Source organism: Lynx canadensis, chromosome A3, assembly GCF_007474595.2.
Source record: "Lynx canadensis isolate LIC74 chromosome A3, mLynCan4.pri.v2, whole genome shotgun sequence".
In the NCBI taxonomy this organism is placed as follows: domain Eukaryota; kingdom Metazoa; phylum Chordata; class Mammalia; order Carnivora; family Felidae; genus Lynx; species Lynx canadensis.
Window position 1 is genome coordinate 21,458,614 of NC_044305.1, and position 26,681 is coordinate 21,485,294.

Genomic DNA, 26,681 nt, shown 5'->3' on the forward strand with positions numbered 1-26,681 from the left:
AGAGGGCACCGTGACCCTTCCCCTACCCCTTCCCTGCCTCCTGCAGCTTTTCCATCTGGCAGTTCCTGACTCATCCTTTGATAATTAACTGGTAACCTAGTAAGTACAATGTTCCTCTGAGTTTTGTGAACTGTTTTAACAAATTCACCGAACCTCAGGAGGGGGTCTTGGGAACCTGTGATTTTATAGCCACTCGGTCACAAGTACAGGTAATAACGTAGGCTTGCAATTGGCATCTGAAGAGGGGGGTAGTCTTGTAGGACTGAGCCCCCAACCTGTGGAATCTGAAGCTATCTGTGGGCAGAGAGTGTCGAAATTGAGCTGAATTCTTGGGGGTCTCCAAGAATTGCTTGTCGCCCTGGGGAACCCCCCCCTCCACCACACTGGAAACTGCATCTCAAACACCAAATTTAGTTACACAACAAGTGTAAGCTGGGACTTGAACTCAAGTCTGCATATTCTTTCTATAAGGCTGTGCTTTTCCTACTATTCTGCTATTAAGAACCATGCCAAGTTTACAGTTTAAAAAAACACATCGAGGGGCGCCTTGGGGGGGCTCAGTCAGTTAAGCCTCGGACTCCTGATTTCAGCTTCAGGTCACGATTTCACAGTCATGAGCTACAGCCCTGTATTGGGCTCTGTGCTGACAGCACTGAGCCTGCTTCGGATTCTCTCCCTCTGCCCCTCCCCCACTTGCACTCAGTATGCACTCTCTTAAAATAAATGAACTTAAAATATGTAACTTAATATAGAGAAAAAACTGTATTATAACGAGGTTCATTATTTCAAAAATTTAGGTTAAAGTCATAAAAAAAACCTCACATCCCACATTACCAAATACACCTGCCCCTAAAACAAAACAAAATAAAACAAAAAACAAAAAAAAAAAAAAAGAGAAGAAATTCACATCCCATGTACCAAATACAAAAAAACTTGGTAACAGACCTTTCTGCCCTGCCCTGCCCGTATTACAACTTTTCCTATTTTATTTTTAGAAATAACTAAAGTTACTGGATTGTTGCGTTGGTGATTAGAAGTCATTTAGCTTTCTGGTTTTCAGATGTCTCTTTGGGCAGCTGAGGTGCAGAATCAAGAATGTGGGCCCTGGGTTCCAGCAGACTCTGATTTTAAACCATGGGCCTGATTTGAAAAAGTACTTAACTTCTTTGGGGCCGTTTCCTCAGTAATAGAACAGGCTAATGGTACCCAACGCGGGGTTGATGGGAGGAGTACCGACATCACACATACACGGGAACACAGCAGATACTCCGTTAAGTATGACCCTGCTGCGGCCATCTTCGGCAGCGGTAACCTCACACTAGCTGACACGTCTCAGGACAATCAGCCTGTTACAAAGGCTAGCAGACATTGTTATTCCACAAGTTTGCCAGCCAGAAGGCGTACTTAACAGAGACATGATTTATTAGTAATCAATACATTTAAGAAAGTTGTAGGCATATTTTTTAGCGATTATCAAAACGATACGCTTAATTTATTTTATGGTAACCCTGCAGCAAATAGGGAACAAATTAACAATCCTTTTCTTCTATTTTGGAACCAGGGACAAGGGAGAAAAGTGTTAAAAGGAAAAAATGTAAGGCATGTAGGAGACCAGGGAAAGACCATGTAATACCCACCATCACACACTATTCACGGCTTAATTTTATGGTATACAAAGCACTTCCCCCATACGTTATCTTATCCAGTTCTAGAACACTGAAATGTTATTGCTTCCTTCTTAAAGCTGGGGAAACTGAGGTGCAGAGGGGGGCAAATGACTTAACCCAAGTCACAGGGCCTGAGCCTGCGTTACAGAAGAAACACAAATCCAAATCTCCCGAACCCAGCCCAGGGCCCCTTTCTAATAGGCTACTTAAGGGATTTAAAGTTACTATGCTCACAGAGGCACTCGGCTGTAGAAAATCGCCCCCATGATGCTTCACGGCAAGCCTCACCAGCCCCATCCCCAGCAGTGATCTTCCCCGCCAACACTCCTATCTTTTAATAGACCCACACCTAAAAGAGAAAAGAGCTGCTACTCCAGGACTTCATACCTGAGAATAATTTGTTTGGGGATCCTTTGTTTGGCTACCAGAAAAGATTCGACATCTTTCCAACCTCCTTCTTATGCTAATTACAGCTCATCAGCATCTGGACACCCACAAGCAAAATTAATCTGACTATAAAAGCCAAAGCCATTTTCTTACCATAAAAAAACAAAACAAAACAAACAACAACAACAACAAAAGCCAAGTAAGAATGCAACATGATTAAATACACAGAGCATTTCCCCAGCAACCTGCAAGCTGCTGCATATCAAAATCACAACCAATAACACAGGAGTCCGGAAGGTGGACACTAACAAACATCTCACACATGTAATTGTATTCTTCAGGAGCAGTGAAATGTATACAAGTTTATTTTCAGTTTATCCCCTTCCACATTATACCTACTGCTGGGTGCCAACATGTCTAACACATTCAAATAGTCACACATTAAAAACAAAATACCATTTGAAAGGCCTCTTGACCGCCCCTTACACTGTAGCCAAGTGAACTCAGATGCCGTTAGCCATCAGTCTGCATCTCATTTCCTCACCAACCCGAAGTCCCAGCAGTTCACGATCCTTGGAAGAGCCACACTCACCACAAAGCACAGCTTACCTTTCCAAACGATCACCTCTACAACCTGATCACGTAACCTGAAATCTAGCCTGCCTTCTACAAATACAGTCTAGCTTCCTAACTATATTAAAAGACTCACCCTGACAAATATGCCCAAATATGCCAAGACCGAGTAAAAACAGGTTACAAAATAGCATATACACCATGATTCCATTTATGCAAACTTATATACACATACACACCGCCCTTCCCCTAACACGGATGTTTGAATGGATGGTGTCCATGATGTTTCCAGTAATTAACTCTGGGTGGTGAGACTTGGGGTGATTTTTACTTTCCCTCCACCCTTTCCACAATGCATGAATTTTCTACGTCAGGTTATTTTACTCATACTCCAAAACAACAACAAAGCCATTTTTAACAAGCCTCCCCCTGAGACCTACCATGTCAAGAATCTTCTCTTGGCACAGAGAGAAGCGAAGAGGATGCTTATCTACGCTTGTACTCCGAACATCCCGGCCAGGGGTTCTCAGCACTAGCTGAGCAACAGGCTCTGGGGCTTTTTAAAAAATTTAAAAATTTTAAAAATTTAAAAATTTAAAAATTTTTTAAAAAATGCTTTTTAAAAGATGCTCCAAGTCCCAGTCCTCAAAAATTTTGCAAGTGGGGCCCAGGCATGCGTATTTTGTTAAAGCTCTTTGAGTGATACTGATCAGAGGGGGTCAAAAACTACAGATTTATGTCTCATTCTCAAAAGGGGCCCAACAGGAGGAGCAAATAGACTGGAGCTGAGTCAAGTGTCTAAAGGCAGGCAACTTCAAGGTAAGCAGTCGGGAATGTTGAGGAACAGAAACTGAAGGCTTAAGCTGTGCTGAGCTTCAGGTCTGAGAGGCCATGAGGAGAGAGGAGGCTATCGTTACGGAGATAACACTCAAAGTTAGAAGCCAGGAAGAGGGGAGTAAAGTGTGGCAGGGCAAAACGTTGGGGACCAAGAGACGGAGGTTATTTATGCAGTACTGGGGGCAGGACTACTGAGGACTTATAGAAGCGGAACAGGAAAAGACAGCAAGCAGTTTAAGTGAGGCCTGCTACTACAGGTGAGCAGCCCTGATTCATGTTTGAAAGAAGGAGCAGAGCACTGCTTACTCATGATTCAATTTTCAGAAGCCACAGAAAAATCCTAGTAAAGGCCATGTGCTAGCTTTGAGATTCTTCAAGACAACTTCTGTAAGCCTCAGTGTTCCCACCTGTAAAATGTGGCTAATAACACACGTTTCATAGGGTTATTGTGGGCACAAGGTAAAATGAGATAATGAATGTAAAAACCTTCCAGAGTACTCAAAACAAGACTTGCCCCCAAACGATAACATTAAGAAGCACATCCAATAAAGATGATATGTTGAAATTTTAATAAACCAGGGCCCACAGTTGCTGCCTGGACCCTAAGTTACTTCCTCATTTTGGGACCACCTAAAAATGCCGGAGAAATAGCCTAAAAAGGTTTGGCTCTGTCCCCACTGTTGCTTCTACATTCCTGGTATTCGTCTTACTTCTATAAAGGAGATGCATTGCATACTCAACTATTTCTATAAAATTTAATCAAGATTATAAATGAAAACTAACAGTTATATTGACAAAATAATAAATGTACTGGTGGAAAATTCTATATCCAAAGTAAGAATTCAGCTAATACTGCCAACTAAAAAACCAAGTTTCTACCTGGCAAAATGCAAACCACAAAAGAAAACCAGGAGTGATTAAATGCTTCTCCTCATCCTCTCCACTCAGGCCCTCAATAGCAAAACTGAATTTGTGCCAAATTAGCTGAGATAGTCAAAATAACTCAAATTACTACCGTATCTATGAGCTGTAAAACTTTGGGAGAGTCTGTTTCTTAGTATAACAGAATAAAATGAGAACAACAATACCTACCAACATCAATGAATGCTCATTACCGTGTGCCAGCTACTGTCCTGAGCCTTTTACAGAGATTAGCTAAGTCAGGACTCACAACAGCTCTGAAGGATGCTTCACGGTCTGGCTTCTGCTTAACCACCTAATCTCCGGTTCTAGGTGCTTCTCACCGAGGGCTGGTGCCAGACTGCTCTTGGAGGGTACTCCTGGGAAGGCTGATAAAAATACAGCTCTGCCGACATTATGCAGACCGGTGGAACCCGAAAGTCTGAGAAGGTGCCCCCAGGAGATTACATCTTAAACAAGGTTCCAGATGATTCTTCTCGGCAGCTAGGTTTAAGGCTCTCTGCAATCTGTCCCTTCCAACTTTTATTTTATACACGCTACTTTTCTCACTTGACATTCCTTCACCTGGCTAGCTCCTACCCAAGGTTGGCTCAAGAGCCACGTATCTGAGGCGGAGCGGTTTCTAATCTCCACTCGCTCCCTCACCACCCAGGACAGATGGGAAGCCCCTGCTCCCTGCTCCCACGGTGCCTCACGCTTGCCTCACCTTTTACCCTGTCATATAAATACAGGTTTCTAGGTCTCCCCCCTGGCTGAGCTGGGAGCTTGTTCACTTTCCCTCCACAGCACCAAGTCTGGCACAAAGCAAGGGCTAGTGGTTTGTTAACAAAAGAATGACCGAAGCCTCACTGACCTACCTTTAGGGCTCTTATCCATAGAAACAGACCCTCTACATGTGAGCCAAACTGAAATAGAAGGGTCCGGTACCTCATTCGAGAGGTGGTGTATTTTACCAGGGCTAGCATAATCAGGATTCTAACTGAGGGTCCAGGTTAATAGGCCATTGTGATAAACAGTGGCTGTCCTACCTCTTTGGTAGCTCTTTTTATGACCCAGCCTGTCCACACATGTAGTCCCTATCCACAACTGGGCTTCACCCACAAAAGCTAACTAACTGGCATCCTACATGTAAACATGAAAACTGCAAGAGGCAGAGATGACTGTTTTTGAAAGGAGACTATGCAGTAGCTATATTATCATTTATGAAACTGTCACATGCCAGGCTAGGTAGGATGCTCATGGTCATCATTCTTCACACCATTCTCTGAGAAAGGTTTTATCAGGCTTGTTGATTGAAGAGGAACTCAAAATCCAAAGACGATAACTTGCTCAGGGCTACCTGCTAGTTTGGGGGTGGAGCTGGGATTTGAAGCCAGGTCTTTTTGCCTCCAAAGACAATCCTCCCTCCCCTGCTCTGTGCTGCCTCTGGATGTCAACCAGAAGACCACTGGAGCCACCTTGGTGTGGGCTGGGAAGGAGCTTTGGAAGAAGACTTGGGCTCAAATTCTGCTTTTGTCATTTACTTACTAAAGGCATTTGGTAATTAAACTCTAAGACTCATCTCTAAAAAGAAGATTAAAATGCCAAATTCATAAAGTATGTACCCGTGTAAAGCCCTGAGTCTATCAGTAGATGCCCAATAAATGTGAGCTGGCCATGAGCCTATATTCCCTCTTCCTCCCCACAAAAGAGCAGTTTCTGGATGGCAAATAAATCTTGTTTCACGGTCTTCCTCGCCGGCAAACAAGTATGTTGTGCTCTAGTTGGGAAAGGCCTGTGGGTAAATCCTTAATATGACTGGAACCAGTTAGCAAACCAGATGTGCAACACACAAAATCATCCCCTCGAGCCTGATGAGAAGAACCCAAACACATTGCTTATTTCAGCATCCCCACATTTTGTCATCTGAGGTCAGGAATGAGACAAGCAGCTGGAGGGAGAGAAAAGGAATTGATCCAGAAACTGTTCAATTATGAGGTTTTCAAATAGCAACAAAAACAACAGCAAGACATTTCCATCCTTGTTTAACATAAAGTGCCTGTTAGTACATGACTTAATGCTATTCTTAAAATTAAATACCGTTTGCTCTTCACTTGCTCATTGTTCTGACCACTATAAGCAACCCTTTGTAATTTTCAAGCTTGGGGAACACAAAAAGGCGGGGGGGATCTTTGACTTCTCTGTTTACAGATGATATGGAGACGTGGGGACATGGGGCTTCTGGTATGTCCTCTCTGGGGCAGGTTTTTGTCTTACATTCCACATAGGATTGACCTGCTTACAGTTTACCTCTACGAATGGCAGATTCGGGGAGGGACAACATTTCTTTAGGAAGATACTTTAAGAAAAGGGACACGGGGCGCCTGGGTGGCGCAGTCGGTTAAGCGTCCGACTTCAGCCAGGTCACGATCTCGCGGTCCGTGAGTTCGAGCCCCGCGTCGGGCTCTGGGCTGATGGCTCAGAGCCTGGAGCCTGTTTCCGATTCTGTGTCTCCCTCTCTCTCTGCCCCTCCCCTGTTCATGCTCTGTCTCTCTCTGTCCCAAAAATAAATAAAAACGTTGAAAAAATTTAAAAAAAAAAAAAAAAAAGGGACACAAGCAGGAAACCCATCTTCACCCCAGCCACTAATATTAAGGAAGCAGACACTGCTGAGCACTTGGTCTGTATTATTTCATTTAATCCTCTCACAGCACCCTTATGAGATAGATTCCAGTATCATCCCAATTTCACAATTGAGGAAATACAGGCTCAGAGAGGTTAAGCAGCTTTCCTGAAGTCACACAGCTAGTAAATGACAAGACTGAGATACCAACATAAGTCCGGTCTTAATCCAAAGCCCATATTCTTAATCACTCACATCACAATAACAAGCTATATATGCCTCAGTGCCCACTGTCCCCTCTGCCACTCCCCTTACTGGTGTAAGAAAGAAATACTATGTATCTTTCAAGGAACAGTCAAATGCCATCGCTTCTCTCTCTTTTTTTAAAATTTAAATTTTAGCTAACATACAGTGCAATATTGGTTTTGGGAGTAGAATTCAGTGATTACCATCTCTTCTCTTAAGCGTTCCCAGAATCCCTAGAATGCGTCTTCCTCTAGGTTTCTACAACCTCGAGTGTAACAAGTATTAGTACAGTATGATGTCCGGGGCCCTTATTAAAATAATAATCTAGAATAAGCTAACATTTCTCAAGCACCCGCACTATGGCAGACCTGCATAAGCCAGCCCATCTCACAGTAGTAGTTCTCACACTAACCCAAGGAGGTTGGCATTAACCCTATTCTCACAGATGAATTAGCAAATATGTTTTTATTTTTTTAAATTGATTTATTTATTTTGAGAGAGAGAGAGAGAGAGAGAGAGAGAGAGAATGAGAATGGGGGGAGGGGGCAGAGAGAGAGGGGAAGAGAGGATCCCAAGCAGGCTCCATGCTGTCAACACAGAGTCCAACACGAGGCTCGAACTCATGAACCATGAGATCATGACCTGAGTCGAAATCAAGAGTCGTATGCTTAACCTACTGAGACACCAAGGTGCCCTGAAAATATGTTTTAAACACTACTATGGGACAGAGGCTGAGTGGCCTTGGGGGAGAACCATAAATTGGTTAACATGGGAAGAATCCTTTGAGTTCTGCAATGCTCTGAACTATTGGTATATGCCTCAATCCTGTTGATGGCTAATGCTACACTGGTGTTAAATAAATTCATTTATTCATTCAACCAATATATACTAAGCACCTCCCATGAGCAAGCCCCGTGACAGGCACTAAAAGTGACTAGACATGATCTCATGGCGTCATTTTGCCATTTGCTCCTAACTGCTTGTACCATTCGAAAGGATAAGTAAGAGTCCCCACCATCACAATGACCTGTCCTGGGGCAAAGCACCAAGATTAGAACCAAGGGCTTCTGATCTAGTTTCTCATTTCACCAGCAAAGCAACCCAGAGAAGAGCAAGCTAGCCTAGATCCAGAAGAGCAAATACCGATGGCATGACTTCGTGAAATGAGTGTGAGATTTGTGATCAGAAGCTGAGGTCTGTCTTAGTTTAGACACTTACCCATTATAAGACTTGAAGTCATGATTTCCTTGAGTCTTATAGTTTCCTCATTTTCAGAATGAGAAATAACACCAACCTTCGTGGGGCAGCTGTTAAGACTCAAACGTGTTCAGATGTGTAGACACTCCTACAGATGCTGGATATAGGTAATAATAAACTGGAAGGCTGAAATCCCAGTGCCTCTGTTTTAGACTATGCCCTCATCTCCCTTCCACCAGAAGTGCCTTCCTCGCTAAGCATTCCTGTTCTCCTGTTCCCTTTAATAATGAAGTAATTCTTGTTTGGTATGTTTTTGTACTTGCTGAGATGATATTTTGGTAAATACATGTGCAATTGCTTTGCTCCCCAGGATTATTTCCCCCTTCTGTAAACTGTAAATTTACAGTTGAGGACTGGGGGTGTCTTTCTCACTTGGGTGGTGGCACGCAAGATAGACTCTGAGAGGACAGGAGGGCTGAAAGTCTAAGGCAGAGAGACTTATTGAGGCTGCAGTGATAGCTAGCAGAGGTGATGAGGGCAGAATCAGCGGAACCAGAACTGAATAAGGCAGAGTTTATAGGACTTATGATCAATTACATGTGGGGACTATGAGAGTTAAGTATGGCGCATGGATCTCTGCCTTGGGTGGCAGGGTGGAAGGTGGTGCCGTGACCATTACTGGGACAAGAAAAGGAGAAGAGCCTTGGGCAATGGAAGGACTGAGTATAGGTTTGAATGAGCTGAGATGGCCTGTCTGATGGAGTTGTCTGCTGGTTAATTAGCTGGGCTGACTAGAGCTTGGGAGAGACTTTGAAGATTTGGGGATCAACGGCAAAAAGATGTAGGTTAAAGCCGTAGAAAGTAGTTGAAATCAAGGAGAATATGTACAGCAAAACACAGACACACACACACACACACACACACACACACACACACAGACACACACACACACACACACACACACACACACACTGGGGGAAGACACCACCGATCCACGCAAAAATGAACACCTGAGGGACAGGGACAAGCCACGGAAAAGGATGAGATGAACACCAGGGAAGAGCAGCCTCCCTCAGGATTTTGCTCCTGTCTTTGTTAAATTTTGAACATAGCAGGAGCCCCGATACAAAGCGGCCTCGAACGATGCCATGTCATTGCCGTGGCCTACCATGGAGGCATTAAAAATGTGTCTTTTTCACTGACGCTGGCCAAACTCCATGGTCCTCTGACCAGAGGAAAAGTTTCGCCATTCCCCTCTTCCAGCGCCAGCAGGTGGCAGGAGCCCTGGTCCGCTTTTCCTCGCTAGTTGGGAGTCCGAGAAGCACCGGGCCACCACACACTTCCTGATGTGTGGGGTCCACCAGCGTCACTTACAATTCTTTGCAGATGACAGAAAAGTATTCTTTAAAGCACTGACCTGTTAGCAAGCGCTGTCACTTTTGACGAGGTAGAACGTGTGCCTCTGCCCAGCACGCACACCACACACCTACACACTGCTTCGCAGCTCACCCCCTTAGAGCTCCTAACAGCCTCCAGGGGAAGCATGTTAAAACAGCGCAATTAACTAGAACTGCTACAAACTCAATAGCTCACCTACCTAATGAAGCAATACAAGGGAAATTGGACCTATTTTAATAAGAATTTTAAAAGAGACAAGAAGTAAAGGTCAAATGCCATTTCTGGATCCCAGCTCTTTTCTTCTTCCCTCCCACTCCGAAGCAGTTAATATCAAGGAGACTACGCATGCCGTACTAATCCTTATAAAACCAAGGGGGCAGCCAATCATGCTATTATACCCAAGGGCAAATTTTTTCTTTCCAACCCAACCCCCCAAGCTAAGTGCCTCCCCTGATCTATTTCTGAAGGTTTTATTATGCAAACCTGAAAGGATTTCAATTACAATAATTCTTGTCCTTCTCCAGCCCAACTCACAGAAGCGGAACTAAATTACCAGCAATTCTAGGGCTTAAGGGTGGTTTTGCTTCTTCCCTCCTCTCTAGAGTCACCTTAATCTAGAGATTCTCCTCTCTCAGCCCCTTCCGTCGGCTTGGGGGAACACAGCTGGTTTTATGCCACTCACTATGGAGCACATCCTGATGCCGGACAGGCTCATCACGAGTCCCCTTGCCCAGTAAAATCCACTCCTCCTCACTCTCCGTACCTGCCCCAGCCAGGTGTCAGCAGCCTGGCTTCCCACTGACCTCTTAGGAGGATGGGTGCGTGGACCAAGGCAGAACCGGAGACAGGTTTGGTAGAGGTGAGAACTTAAACTCCTTAATAACAAGCCTACGCTATCCTGGGGTCTACGCTAAGTCTATGTGTGTCACCTCACCTGACCCTCACAACCACCCCATGTGGTAGGTCTAGTATTTCACAGACAGGGCAACGAAGGCTCAGAGAGTTTAGAAAGGTCACGTGGGTGATAGGCAGTGGCTCCATCTGTACCACGCCAGGCTCTGCTGCTGCCCTAAGAGTCTGGGGAGGTGCTGAGAGGTGCCAAGTGAGGAGACTGGACCAGGATGAGTTACAGCAGTTAACGCTCGTATGTGACAAGTCCCTGGGGTTTGACCATAAAGGGAAGAGTGCAGGGCAGCCCTCCAGCGGATTCCCAGCCTGTAAGTGCTTAATTAGAGGAGTTGCCGGATTACCAAAAGAAGCTTGTCATAGGGTGGCCTCACTTATATAAGGACGTTCTATCCATAACACGTGTTAATGTTAAAAATAAAACTGTCAGTTTTTTACCAGAAAAAATGGGTTTACCCGGGAATAGAGAATTGCAATTCAAGTCATTCAAGCTACGGCAAAACTATAGGCGAGTCCAGAGAACAAAGGAGAGGAACGCTCTTTTATGGGGGTAGGGGGGGTTCTGAGGGGCTGTTATAAACCAAAAGTCCACCAGAATAAAATGGGACTTTGAAGTGTAGTGGCTTTTCACTGACTGGGCTGTTGCTGGGCAAGGAGAAAATCTTTCTTCCTCCCGCTGGGGTAGTCACAACGTCCAGGCTTCTTCCTGTGGGGAGTGCAAGATAGGTCTCTTCCTGTTGGGGTCTCAGCTGAGGAGGACTGATGGGGGTGTGAGAGCTCCCCCTTCTGGCCTCCTCACTCCATTTTAAAGGAGGTTTCCTTTATTTGATTTCAGACGTGGCTCTTAAGGGCATGCATGGCACTAAAGGGGTGCTTCTGCCATAATTTCAAAACCAATGAAACAAAGCAAAACCGTGGCTAGCAACCCGTTTGTTTTTACTTCCAAACAAGGTGGGTGAAAGACCACTCACCAGGTGTATGGCTGACCATCAACCTGCTGAAGTTAACTGTGCTGACTTCCACCTTGCCGGGTTCTAAGCAGAGCCCCAAACTCCATGTTTGTTGTTAGGGATCAATCCTTTAGAGAAGTGGTTGTTCATTCATGCGGGCAGTAAACATCTACTGTGCATCCACCACACGCTGAGCACCGGGCTGAGCCCTGGCACCCAGAGCTGACAAGGCCAATGGTTCCATAATCTTAGGGCTATGAAGGCAAAGTCCTAGGACCAAGACTCCATGCAGTAGGAGGCTCGGTTCCAGTCTCGGGGCTCATCAAATGCTTCCCCGAGAAAAGTTGACATCAAAACTAAGGACCTGAAGGGTGACTAAAAGGTATCCAGGCAGGCAGGCCAGAGAAAACAGTTGGGGAGGGAAGAGGACAGTAGAAGCCTGGGGGCAAGAATGAGCTGGGCCTGTCGCAAATACTCCTGGAGGTCTGAGGCTGCTGTGCTCTAGCTGACCACACAGACCCGGTCCACTTGCATCGGGAGGGCCGGCACAGGAACAAGAGCCCGGAGGACAGGACAGGACAGGACAAAGAAACCTTGCACGATGTGCCCCTGTCCTGCTCCGCCTCCGTTCTCACACTCGCATCAAGGCTCGAGGGCCAGTGTGTCAAGCGCAGCGGCAGCTGGCAGGGGCGGGAGGGGGCCCAGGCCTGCATTTTCTCCCCGGGACTCACTTCTTCCCTCTGGGTGCTGGTGTATTCAGAAAGCAGAGTTCATCCTCACCAGCCATTACAGTCCAAACATGCCTTCCAGGAGCTGTCTTACCAAGCCATTGCCCTCGCTAATATAATGTTATCAAATTTCTAATGCGGGTACTCTAAAGCAAATGTACTGTCACCGGCACGCCACTGGGCACATTTTTCCGAAGGAAAACAGCTGCTCACTGAATCTGTCGCTTTTCCTCTCCTCAGTACCATGCACACAGAGCAAGAGCCTGCTAAGGGCTCTTCTCCCACCCCTTCTTCAAGCATGCTCAAGATGCAGCATCAGGTGTCTCCACAGAAGCCAGCAGGTCAGCCACAGCACAGTTCCTGAGGAGCTTCCTGGATCACAGGACAAAGCCCTGACAACTAGAGCCTGTGCCTCAGAATCTTACGCCACAGACAGAGGAGCTTCCGGCTCACTAGTCTGCTTTCCTCATTTTATAGACCAGAAGGGAAAATGCAGTCCAGAGAAGTTAAGTAAAAGGTCTGAAGTCACACAGCCAGTGAGCTGTAGAAGCACGGGCCGGTTCCTGTCTAAAAATCCAGATCTACTACGCGGGTTGTGAGGCCTAAACAAGACAGCCCTCACACAGCAGTGCCAGAAACGTGGGAGGTGTTCGACGAATGGTGACTGACTGCAAAACTTTGTCTCTTAGATCTCCGGAACAACCCACTCCCCCTCTCCCGGGGCCTCATTCTGCTGACTTCCCATGGAGGAAAGAAAACAGACTGGCAGCGGGGTTAACGTGTTCACAGCTGGCGTTTGGCCAACAACTGACAGGAGGTGAGCCAAACTCCCTCCTGGTTCTCAGATCTCTAGTCCCGTTCCCTGCCCTGCCAGATCCACTCCCGCCAGACTTTCTGTTGTCTCTGGAGAGCTGATGTGATCAGAGAAGACACCGCTGCGGCTGGAAGTGACCACTGAAGGGACTCATGTCACCTTCCCTTTAGCCACTCTGAGTTGGAAGGGACTACGCAAAGTCCACTTGAGAAGGGACAGACGGGGACTCGCAAGCTTTCTAGCCGGGAGGGTGAGGAGTACAAAAGATCCCGTAGACAGTCACCACAAATCTACCAATCGCTGACAAAAAAATCCCCCAGACCACAGGACAAGTGTTAACTTCCGACAAGACAACTAAATTGGCCAATCAGCTCCGGTTTTGCTCCTCTCTCACCCACACCAGCTCCTCTGCCCCCTCCCAGCCCCCTCCCCACACTTTAAAACAACCATCCAACCATGTAAATTCCCCAGTGTAAGTGTCTGTTAGTCTCCAGCAGAACTGTCAATGCTCATAAATTCCTGGCCTTCCAGATTGCACTGCGGCTATTTACTGGGGGGAGGGATGCAGCAGCCACTAGACAATAGCAGGAAGAGATTGGCCGAGCAGTAACTACTCTGGTTACAGCATCGCAATTCATGGCAGCATTTTGCTGGGAGTGTGCATCATCAGGGAGGAGAAACATAAAAAGGGGAACCTGGGCTGTAAATAGTTTATTTCGGCAATTCCTGATGTTGGCTGAATCATACTTTAATACAGAAATACATGAAAGCACCACTCTGGCGGTGACATGTGTTGCCACCTCATTACTCTTTTCAAAAGGGTCTTCCATCAGAGAGACACCTCGCTACAAATTATAGTGAAGAAAACAAAACCCTCACGCCCAGACTTATTAATAGGCCAGAAGGAAATGGAACCACTAGGATTTAAGGAAGCAGAGAACCCATGCAACAGAGGCCATGGGTGATCTGGGGTCTCTGGGTTGTGTTTCCATGCAGAGAAAATAGGACGAAAAGAAAAAGCTAGCGCTCTTCTGCCTAAGAGTCCGCTCCTCAACTGCACGTCTCAGTGTTTCACAGTAGCTCTCATTTCCCCCATTCCTTAGGTGCATCCTAACGCACCTGAAGTAGGCTGACTTCTCCAGGGCACCCTACCTTCGTGCTCCTTCTCGGTGGTTCCCACTTTCTTGATCTTCCTGGGAGATTTCATAAAGAGGGGAAAGATGGTCCGTAAGCCAAGAATATCAACAAACTTATGACAATTGTCTGTGCCCTCGGGTCCGATCATGGCATGGTCCAGCACTTTCAGGGCACTGCTCCGGGAGATCTTCTTTTCTCTGGGAACAAAAGAGGTTTCACATAAGGCATGGGGATGTTCTAGTCTCAGAAAAAAAGGGGGTGGGGGGCGGATATACTGCAGTACCCACTATAAAGGGGGAAAAAAGAAAGAAAGAAAAAAACAAAACAACTTGAATGTCCACCAATGAGAAAATTATTGCATAATGGTAGATCTACACAGAATATTACACACTTGTTAATAATGAGGAAAGTCTATAATAGAATGAACGGGTTCTTATGGTCAGAATGATAAGCACAAAAGGTAATATTCAAAATTCTATATGAGGCATTACCTCAATTATGTGAGAAATATGCATTAAAAAAGACTAGAGAGACATAGATCAAAATGCTAACAGAGGTTATTTCAGGGTGGTGGGATTATGAATCACATTATTCCTTTTTCTTTCTTTTTAACAGCTTTATCAAAATGTACTTCACCTACCATACAATTCACCTATTTAAAATGCACAATTCATTGAATTTTAGTATATTCACAGATACGTGCAACTATCACTACAGTCAATTAAAGAACATTTTTATTATCCCGACAAGAAATCCCCTACTCTTTAGCTGTCACCCCCCTACTCTCCCCATCCCACCCTAGCAACCACTGACCTACATTCTGTCTCTATGGTTTTGCCTATTCTGGACATTTCAAGTAAATGGTATCGTACAATAGGTGGCCTTTTGTAACTGGCTTCTTTCCCTCAGCACAACGTTTTCAAGATTCATCCGTGCTCTAGCGTGTGTCAGTATTTCATTCTTTTCTGTAGCTGAAGAGTCCATTGCATGGATATGCCACAATTTGTCTATCTGTTCATCCACTGATGAACATTTGATGTGTTTATACCTTTTGGCTATTATGAATAGCGCTGCTAAAATAGTCATGTACAAGTTTTTGAGTGGACATATGTTTCATTACACTTGAGTGCATGTAAACCAAGCAGCAGAGTTGCTGGGGCATATGGTTAACTCTACGTTTAACCTTCTGAGGAACCATCAGACTTATTTCCACACTGGCTACACCATTTGACATTCCCACCAGCAGTGTGTAAATGTTCTGACTTCTCCACATCCTCACCAACACTCGTCAGCTGACTTGTTGGTGCCAGCCATCCTCATTGGGTGAGAGATGGTACCTCATTGTGGTTTTAATTTGCGTTTCCCTGATAACTAATGCTGTCAGCATCTTTTCATGTGCTTACTCGGAATTTGTGTACCTTCTTCAGAGAAATGTCTATTCAGATCCTTTGGCCATTTTAAAATTAGCTTAATTATCTTTATTATTTAGTTGCAAGAGCTCTTTGTTCTGGAGATACAATTCCCTTAACAGATATATGATTTGTAAATATTTTCTTCTATTCTAGGGGCTGCCTTTTCACCTTTCTTGATGGTATCCTCCGAAGGACACAGGTTTTCAATTTTGAGGATGTCCAACTTACCTGTTTTGTTGTTGTTGCCTGCACTATTGGTGTCAGAGCTGATTCGATAGCATGAGGATTTATACCTATGTTTGCTTTTAAGGGTTTAATAGTTTAAGTTCTGATATTTAGTTCTTTGACTCGTTTTCTGTTAATTTTTGTATGTAGTGTGAAGCAATGATACAACTTCATCTGCATGTGGACATCCAATGGTGCCAACACCATTTGTTGAAGACTATTCTTTCCCCGTTCCAGGTTTCTGGCATTCTTATTGCAAATCAGCTGACCCCAGACACAGTTTTATTTTTGGATTCCGAATTATACTCTGTTAATTTACGTCAGTAACACACTGTCTTGATTACCACTGCTTTGTAGTAAGTTTTAAAATTGGGAATCCTACATTGTTCTTGTCTCAAGACTGTTTGGCTATTCTCAGTCCCTTGCAATCAACTCCATATGAATTTAAGGATCAGCTTATCAATTTCTACAATGACGTCAGCTGGCATTTTGATAGGGATTGTGCTGAATCCATATAACTTTTGGGGGAGTACTGCAATCTTTCATTTCTTAGCTCTTCCTTAATTCCTTTCAACAATGTTTTGTAGTTTTCAGGGTATAAATTTTGCACGCACTTCTCTTGTTAAATTTATTCCTAGGTATCATACTCTTGATGCTATTGTAAATGGAAGTATCTTCACAGTTTCACTTTCAGATTGCTCATTGCGAGTGTACAACTGATTTTTGTAAATTAATCTTTATATTATCCTGCAACCTTGCTGAACTCACTTATTAGTCCTGATAATTTTTTGGTGGATTCTTTAGGATTGTCTACAGACAAGAGAACATCCTTTGTAAACAGAGAGAGTTTTACTTCCTCCTTTCCAATCTGGATGCCTTTTATTTCACTTCCTTGCCTAATTGCCCTGGCTAGAACCTCCAGTACAATGTTGAATGTAAATGGTGAAGTGGTGTCTTGTTGCTGATCTTAGGGGGAAAGCAGCCAGTCTTTTAGCATTCACTGTGATGTTAGCTGTGGATTTTTTGTAGCTGCTCTATATCAAAGGTTGGAGAAATTCCCTTCTATTCCTAGTTTAGGTATTTTTATCATGAAAGATGTTGGGTTTTGTCAAATGCTCTTTGCATCTTATTATTCCCTTTCCTGTTTTTCGTGTTTCTTTAATTTAAAAAAAAAATATATATATATATATATTTAAAAAAAAAATATATATATATATATATATTTTTTTTTTAACGTTTATTCATTTTTGAGAGACAGAGAGAGACAGAGCATGAGCAGGGAAGGGGCAGAGAGAGATGGAAACACAGAATCCAAAGCAGGCTCCAGGCTCTGAGCTGTCAGAACAGAGCCTGATGCGGGGCTAGAACTCACGGACCACGAGATCACGACCTGAGCCAAAGTCGGACGCTCAACCAACTGAGCCACCCAGGCGCCCCATGTTTTTCGTGTTTCTTAATTAACATGCATTACTTTGAGAATTACAAAAGTTAAATTATTTTCAAGAAAAAAATACAAGTGATTTTCCCCCTCAAGTCCAAAGGTCATAAAATAATTATGCCACTGTCTACTGCTCTTGCAAATAGTTCTCTAAGGAGTATAATTTTCTATAACCTTTCAGTGTTTTCTTTAACACTCTATGAGATAGAGAGGAACAAGTCAGTCATTTCATAGCTTGGTAATCAACCAAGTAAATTAACCAACCAATCCAATATTCAATATTTACTGAGCACTTACTCAGTACTGTGGAAGACACAAGAGAAAAACAAAAATTAAGACATGGCTTCTGCTTTCAAGAACATGTAAATCTCTTTAGGGAGACTAAATTAATATGAAATAATCAGGCAAAGGTATAAGTTGGCAAATAACTTTTTCCCCATTCGATCTACAAACATTTATTGGATACCTCTCATGTGACTACAATAGACCAAGTCTCAGTCCTCATGGAGCTTACACTCTTACTGCAGGAGACATACGGAAAATCGAGGCACTTGATAGTGTTAGGTGTGGTGGAAATAATGCAATGTAAAAGAATGAATGAATGGAGAGGATATTTTGAGTTAGGTTACTGCAGAAAGCCTCTTTAGGGGTAACATTTATATTGAGATCTGAGTGTTGACATGAATTGGTCTGGAACATTTTAGGGGCAAAACATTAAAGGCAGAAGGAACAACAGGTGCAAAATCCCTAAGGTGGAAATGGGCCGGCATGGTCAGAGAACAGACAGAAGACTGGCATTTTTGAAGCATAAAGGAACAGTATTCCTAGCTTAGATCTGAGGGGAAAACATGGGCCATATCAAAGGCCATGCCACCTTGTCTTGTATGGCACAATAAGGCCTCCAAGTAAAGAACTGGTTCTAGGAGTGAAGCAGATCAAATTCAATCATGTTTGTTCTGAGACTCTTATGTGTTGGTTACTTTAGAGGGAAAGAGAGATTAGGTACGTTTGGGGGAGTATAGGAAAAAACAGATATATATGTAAATATTTGAAAGCAGGTGAAAAAGTAAGACGGGTGACTGTGGGTTACTCCTAGTAAAGCCTGGAGAAGAAAGTCCATCAGCTTGAGGGGAAAACAAGGGTAAACATTTTTCAAAATTATATTTTGAAGAATATGGACAATTCAGTCATATTTTTAGGGTGTCAAGAAGCCAATGGTGATGAGGATACTAAAGATATAAAAGGGGAGAATGGACAGATGGAGCAAGGTGACTGCCAGGCAAGAGGAGGCAAGGCCTGACCAAAAAGGGCCCAAAGCCCTTCACCCAGTTTCTCACCTGAAAGTCAAAGAAAAGGAATTGGAAATAACCTCCCTTAAAGGAATCGGAAATAACTTCTCGTTGATAGTCTTTTGCAGAGGAAACACTATTAAGACATCGCATTATTTAAGTGCTAAAGATGACGAGGCACGCTTATCCTAGGTCAGACTAGCCAGCCCAAACTGGGTCCTGATGAGTTAAGAAAAGGAGAGGAGGTAAAAAGCTTGTTGACAGAGCCCCTTGGTGCTGGCCCATCCTGGCTTACCTGAGGCTGTTCCATTTCTAGCATTGAATGTACCACAGCCTGGGAAACCTCTCAGTCCCAGGCAAACCAAGACAGCTGGACATCTTACTTGGTGCCTCCCTCAAAAGACCAAGGATGTACTGTGAATATTCCTACCTTTATTCCCCTGGCCACAGAATTAATCAAAACAACCCACAGATACTCACAAGTGACATTCAACACAACTACTGAGTTTAAAAGAAAAAAAAATGGCTACTACTGAGCACATGCCTTCACGCAGCAGGCACGACACTAGCTGCCAGGAATTATACACTCCTTGTCTTTAAGCAATGCAAGGACAGTTACATAAAAGTAATTTCAAAAGCCCAAAGCAATAGAAACTAAGTCCAAGGAGGTGAAAGGTGGAGATAATTAACTTTATCTGGGAGAAGTCAGTGAAGGTGTCAAATGGACAGTAACATCTGAACGGAGTCTGAAGAACGAGCATTTGCCAGGCAGAGAAGGGCGTGCGGCGCCACCGGGGGCAGTGTGCGTAAAGAGCACGTGCGAAGGTACGGTAGACAGTAAGAGCGCGCCACGTAGGGGACCAGAGGTAGCTGTGAATGACCTGGGTTGGAAGAGGACGAAGGGGAGGCAGGCGGAGGTCGTGACAGGCCCTAGATGTGCTGCCGGGCCCCTGGGCTCCATGCCATAGATGTTGAGAAGCCATGAGATGTCGAAAACGAGGAGGACACTGGATGGTACACTCTAGCAAGCTTACTCTGGCAGCAGTGTGATGAAGGGACTGGAGCGACAGAGCTTGGAGGCAGGGAGGTCAGTCAGGAGCCCACGACAAGCTAAGTGAAAAATGACAAAGAGCTCTGAGTACCATAAAAAAGGCACGTTTGTGAGACATGAAATCTTAAGTATCAGGAGCAGAGTAAGCAAGGTTCCAAATTCAGCAGGAAAGGGTTTTCTGCATCAAGCTAAGTCTATCAGGAAACGAGACAAATAATATATTTGTTTTCACTGTAGCTGGACTTAAGCACCCTACTTTACAAACTGAATCTGCAAAGGTCATGACTAGGGCAGATAATGATGTGAGCAGAAATTAGGAAACTGAGATATAACATCCTCATTGTTCAGTCACTCAGGAAAAGGCCTCTCGAAATGAATGATGGTCATGTTCCGGGGCACCTTCAGTTACCACGCAGCATACATTTAAACCATTTCACAAATAACACAGAATTGGTGGAAATACTAAAGGTAAAAAACTCTGATTCAGCCAAGCCTCGCTCTTTTTTCCTGCCTAAGCAAATTCAACAAACAAAAGATTTAAAAAGTAAAAGCCTTCTTCACATAGGCAGTGTGAGACACGTTTAAAGGGGGCAGTAATTGCATATTGATCACCATTTAGGCAAGCTGCATGGAGGTGAACTTTGGAATATTCATTGGGCTTAAGTTCAGGCTTTTAGCAATCAATAGCTGTTTGGCCTGACTTTCTTGGGTTGACTTTATTTGAAATATTTATTCTACTGGAGGACAAGTAGTTTATCTTAGTCTTGTCTGGGTTCATCAGGTTGTCGATCACGCCAGGACCCAAGTGAAGGTTAGCCTCTGTAAAAGTGGGTGGTTGTGGGAAATGACAGAGTCATCTACGCTCCTCATTCTGCCAAAGTGAAGCTTCTGATGAGGAGGAAAGGATGGGGAGAGGGAAGTTTCCACTGTTGTTTTAATTAGCCTGTTCTTCTTCATTATACAAGAATGCTTTTGCAATGAACATTCATTCTGAGTATACTTTTCTCTGTTCATTTATTCTTTCATCAGATATTTCTGGGGTGCCTAACAGGCGCCAGATAGAAGTTGAGGACACAGAGGCAGGCCCAGCTCATGTTTGTGAGGCGCTCAGTTCACAGGTGACACAGATAGGCAGACAACGGGTATACTGAGAAAAAGCCAAGCACCACAGTGGAGGTTTTATTCTACAAAATAGAACACGAATGCGGGAAGGAGGGCTGACTGTGTCTGAGTGGGGGAGGCCTCACAAAGGAGATGATGCCTGACCCGAGCTTCACTGGATGTCCTTCCCAGACACGCAAAAAGGGAGAGGGGATTTCAAGCAGCAGGAAACAACAGCACGCGCAAAGACACGAGTAAGCATGGACCATTCGGAGAAGCGGGGCATGGTGTGGCTGCAATACAAACAGCAAGAGGGGCGGCAGCAAAATGTGTGTTAGATTACACTTGCCACACTGGATCGGGAGGGATTCGGTGTGGTATTCGGTGTGGCGGGGCGGGCGCAGAAGAAAGGGGGGAAACACACCAGAGGCAGAGATGGGTAAAAAGGGCAAAGTACTAACAGACTAGGAGGGAAAAGGACTGAATTCAGATTGAACCTGAGGTACCTGTGAAACATGGCAGTGATGTCCAGCTCAAACTTACAGGTCTGAAGTCCAGGAATGATATTAAAAATAGGGGGAAATGTGGAACAATTATTAAATCTATGGGCAGTGTCTAAAGCCATGGCATGAATAAGACTACCCGGAAAGGGTGCAGATAAAAGGGATCCAACCTTGGAGGAAAGTTACTTGCAGGACAAGTAAAAGAGTTGTGAACTCCACTCCCTCCCTAACCAAGAGACTGATGAATGGGGGGGAAGAAAGAGAGGTGACAGGCAGTCTTTAAAAGATACTGTGAACCACAAACTAATCCCGCAAGAAACTTGGATAATGCCATATGAAATCACTATTATTCGCTTTACAATACACATGCTAAAGTTCACTTCCTTTTAGCTCCCAAAATAGAAGATCGCTTTCCAGGATCCAGGATTTCTATGAATTAGACCATGAGATCAAGGTAACTAAATTCATAGTTGCTCTCAAACTATAGTGCCAAAGAACTGGTGCTCTGGGAGATGCTGAGATATTCTACCACTAAAATAGAATAAGGGTGGTCTTCTATGTTCTAGACACAGTCTTTACAATTTTCCATTTCAGTTCCCATCCATTTTTCATAAACTGCTGGTACCAACCACTGCTTGACTGACTGTGCCAGAAAACAAAACAAATATGTGGGAAACAGAGGTTAAGATTTTGGTTTGTAGCACTATGGTGGGCCAGTTATGCAGAGAAACCACTCACAGCAGAGCTGACGGTAAAGTAAGATGAACAATCAATGACCAAAACCTAGGGCTCTAAAGAGCACAGGCTGACAAACTTTCGGGAAAGGGCCAGACAGAAAATACTATAGGTTTCATGGGCCATTATGGTTTCTGTAGCATCTTTTTCTGGGTGTTTGTGTGTGTCTAAAAATATATACGACACTTTAAAGATATGAAAACCATTCTTAGCTTGCTGGTCACAGAAAAACAGACCTCAGCCAGATTTGTTCCACAGGCCTTAGTTGCCAACCCCCAATAAAGAGGGTCAACAAAGCTCAAATCTGGTTCTTCAAAAAGATGAGTAAAATTGACAAAATTGACAAAACTGTGGCAAGAGTGAAAAAAAAAAAAAAAAAAAGAGAGAGAGAGAGAAAAGGCACACACACAAAAAACAATAACAGGAATGAACTAAAGGGGAAAAAACTACAGGTACAGCAGCTATTAAGACAACAGAAGGAAAAACTGCATGCCAAAAACTTGGAAAACAGGTGAAATGGACAAACTTCTAGAAAAATATGAATTCCCCCAAATGACTCAACAAAGTAAGAAAACCTGAATGGGTCTATAAGCATTCAGAAAACTGAATCAGTCGTTTAAATCTTCTCTCAAAGAAAACTTAAAAGTCCAGAAGCAATCACTATCAAGTTCTACCAAACATTCAAGAGGGAAATAATTCCAGTATTACTTAAACTCCTACAGAACACAGAAAAATAAGGAACATTATTCAGCTCATTTAATAAAGCTCAAACAAACAAAAAACAACCTCTGACACCAAAACCTTCCTGAGAGTAAACTTACAGGCCAATCTCACTCAGGTATAGATATAAAATTCCTAAATAAAATACAGAATCCTAGAGAACATTAAAAAAAGATGGGCCTCTTCCAGGAATGCAAGGTTAGTTCAACATCAGAAAACCCATTCATTTTCCCTCTATTAGCATTAAAAAAACCATCTCGATAAATGCAGAAAAAGCATTTGATAAAACTGATTGATCAATTATATAAGATCTGTGACATCAGAAAGAGAATAAATTTCCTTAATCTGATAAATGCTATCCCCCCCAAAACTCAAAACAAACATTATACTCAATAAAATATATTCCTTTTAACAGCAGGAGTAAGACAAGTTTACCCTTGATCACTGCTCCTTCCTATTCAACACTGCATTAGAAGTCATAGCTAGTAATTTTTTTAAAAAGTGTTTATTTACTTTTGAGAGAGAGAGAGGAAAACAGAGAGAGACGCAGGGCTCAAACTCACAAACTGTGAGATCATGGCCTGAGCCGAAATCAAAAGTTGGACGCTTAACCCACCGAGCCACTCAGGCACCCCATAGCTATTAAAATTTAAACACACACACACACACACACACACACTAAAATGAAATGTGATAGAAAATAATCTTGTTCCCACCTATTAACTTTCTACTTCCTAAAAGAGGCAAACAGCCAGAGGTTTGCTACTAAAGGTTTAACAACTAGCTCCCCAGGAAAAAAGTGCTGATTTGTTGTATTTTCCTACTTACATGGTATAAATACTCCCACCATAGCTGATTTCAAGTTACCAATGCGATACCACTAAACATGGTATTGGAAAGAGAGATGTATAGTCAGCTTTCATGACCTTATATGAGCTAACTCAAACATATCACTGCTTATACATCCCTCCGCCCACTATAGACATCAAGGTTGGCCATGTGACTTTATGGCCAATAAAATGTAAGTGTAAGTAACATATGTGCCTTTAGAGGAGAAGTTTTAAGATTTATTGCATTAGTCAGTCTTTTCTCTCTGCCACAAGAAAGTCACGTCTCACTGAACACTGTTCCTTTAGCATGAATCCCAAAATAAAGACGTGAAGCAGAGCTTCAGATGGCCAGGGATGGATGTATCGGGAATGAAAAGTAAACATCTGTCACTGAAAGTCCTTGAGGCTTCAGAGTTGTTACTGCAACAAAATTGGACTGATACGTGACATAGCAAAGTTGCTTAATGTAAGATCAATATGTAAAAGTTAATTGTATTACTGTCCACTAGCACTAAATAGTATGAAAATGTACGTTAGAGAGTATTTTTTAAAATATATAATATGCTCTTGCCTTCCACTTTGGGCCAAGATGGAGTAACAGGGACTAAATCTATATCTCCTCTCACGCCCAAAACAAAGGACGAAACATAAAACAACGGTTTTTGGACACTTGACATCAGGTAGCACCAAGACAGTGATTCCTGAGACAGGGAAACACATGCCATGAGCCCAACTAGCTGCTTGGAGAGTTTCCAGGCCTCCAAGCAGGGAGGAGACATAGTGCAGAGGAGGGCAGACCGATGAAGGGGAGTTCATAGGGCAGAGTACCAGACCAAGAGCTGCACAGGGGTCTGCAGAGGGCCCTGTCTGAGTCCTCAGTTGAGTACTTACTAGAAATGCATGTGAGGAAACTAACCAAGGCTGCAGGAAGGAACCACCTAGAAGAAGAAGGGGCAAACAATGCCCAGAACTCACCGAGGGCCAGGAATAGTTTGTGTTCCCAACAGCTGGAGTGAAAAAACTTTCTGAATTCACGGTGCATCAGGTAGAGCACTAAGGAGGGCACGGTTTCAGTCCTTCAGTCCTGAGGCAAAATCAGCCACAGACTAAAGGCTAGTCCGGTCCCACCTAACAGAGCTTAAGAGTAGGCCTCCGAAGGAGCAAACTACTCCCAGTAACTTACCTGTATCCTAGAACAAAGCTCAAAAATATTTATAAGGAGACACACCCACACACCCAGCATCCAATGAGGTAAAAGTCACAATATCTTAATTTCAGAAAACAATTAACAGGCATTTAAAGAGGCAGGAAAATATTAACCATAAAGAGGAGAAAAATAATAAAAATAACAGTGATGACAGAATCAGAAGACAAGGACATTAAAAGTTATTATAACTATACTTGATTTAGTCAAGGTAGAAAAAAGCTTCAGCATGCTAACTAGAAACAGGGAAGATATCTAGAGAAGAAAAATACAATGTCTGGTGAAAAATACATGGGATGAGAATAAGTGCAGAAGAAAAGAGTGAGCTGGAATACATAACAATAGCAACTACCTAAAATAAAACACGGAAAGAAAAAACAGACTGGAAAAAATTAATAGATTACCAGGGAATTGTGGTTGGATAACTTTAAACAGCCTGATATACATGTAACTGGAGTTTCTGAAAGGAGGATGGGGCAGAAAAAAAAATATCTGAAAATACGATTGAAAGATTTCCACATTTGATGAAAACAATACACCCACAGATCCAAGAAGAACCCAAACACGAGATAGGAAGAAAACTACATCAAGGTACATCATAACCAAACTATTCAAAATCAGGGAGACAAGATCCTAGAAACATCCAGAAAAAAGGGACACGTTACATACAGAAGAACTAATACATAAGGATGACAGCAGACGTATCACTGCAAACCAAGCAATCCAGCAGACAGTGAAGCAACACTCTTAAGAGAATTGAAAGAACTCCCACCTCCCCACCCAGTAACAAAGAATGCTATACCTGGTGAAGATATCATTTAAAGGAGAAGGCAAATATTTTTTCAGACATACCCAAGTTGACAAAAGTCATCACCAACAGACCAGCAGTACAAGATGTGTTGAAGGAAATCGTTTGGGAAGAAAGAAACTGATACCAGATGGAAATCTGGATCTACAGAAGAATGAAGAACACTGGCAATGGCTAATATGTTCATAAAAGTAAAATACTTTTTTCTTACTTTAAAAACATCTCTTTGAAACATGATTGATTATTTATGGGGCACCTGGGTGGCTCACAAGGTTAAGCGTCCAACTCTTTTTTTTTTTTAATTTTTTTTTTTTTAACGTTTATTTATTTTTGAGGCAGAGAGACAGAGCATGAACGGGGGTGGGTCAGAGAGAGGGAGACACAGAATCTGAAACAAGCTCCAGGCTCTGAGCTATCAGCACAGAGCCCGACGCAGGGCTTGAACTCACGGACAAGCGTCCAACTCTTGATTTCAGCTCGGGTCATGATCTCTTGGTTTGTGAGATCGGGCCCCACATTGGCCTCTGGGGTGTCAGTGCTTGGGATTCTCTCTCTCCCTCTCTCCGCCCCTCCCCTGCTTTTGTGTGTGTGTGCATGTGCATGTGCGCGCTCTCTGTCAAAAAAATAAACATTAAAAAAACATAATTGATTAAACAAAAGATAAACAATATGTATTAGAATTTATAACATATGTAGAAGTAAAATATATGACAACAAAAACATAAAAACCAGGAGGGAGAAATGAAAGTTTACTGCTGCAAAGTCCTTACACTACAGATGAAATAGTATACACTACTTGAAGATGGACTGTGATAAGATGTATACCATCAATTTGAAAACAACCACTAAAAAAGCAAAGAGAAAGAGCTAAGAAGCCACCTAAGAAAATAACATGGGATAAAAAATGTTAACCTAAAAGAAGGCAGATGAAGCAAAAATGGGACCAAAAAAGAAATGAGAAAAATAGAACAACCTGCAAGAGGGTAGATCTAAACTCAATCA

The 26,681-nt window shown here is 43.3% G+C and overlaps 1 protein-coding gene across 1 annotated transcript in view; it reads right to left on the minus strand.

Moving 5' to 3' along the window:
• CTNNBL1 (catenin beta like 1) overlaps positions 1 to 26,681 on the minus strand; it is a 127,476-nt gene that overhangs the window by 47,481 nt on the left and 53,314 nt on the right. Inside the window, exon 9 of the mRNA XM_030309632.1 lies at positions 14,379 to 14,560. Coding sequence (XP_030165492.1) covers positions 14,379 to 14,560 — 182 coding nt within the window. The remainder of the gene's footprint in view (positions 1 to 14,378; positions 14,561 to 26,681) is intronic.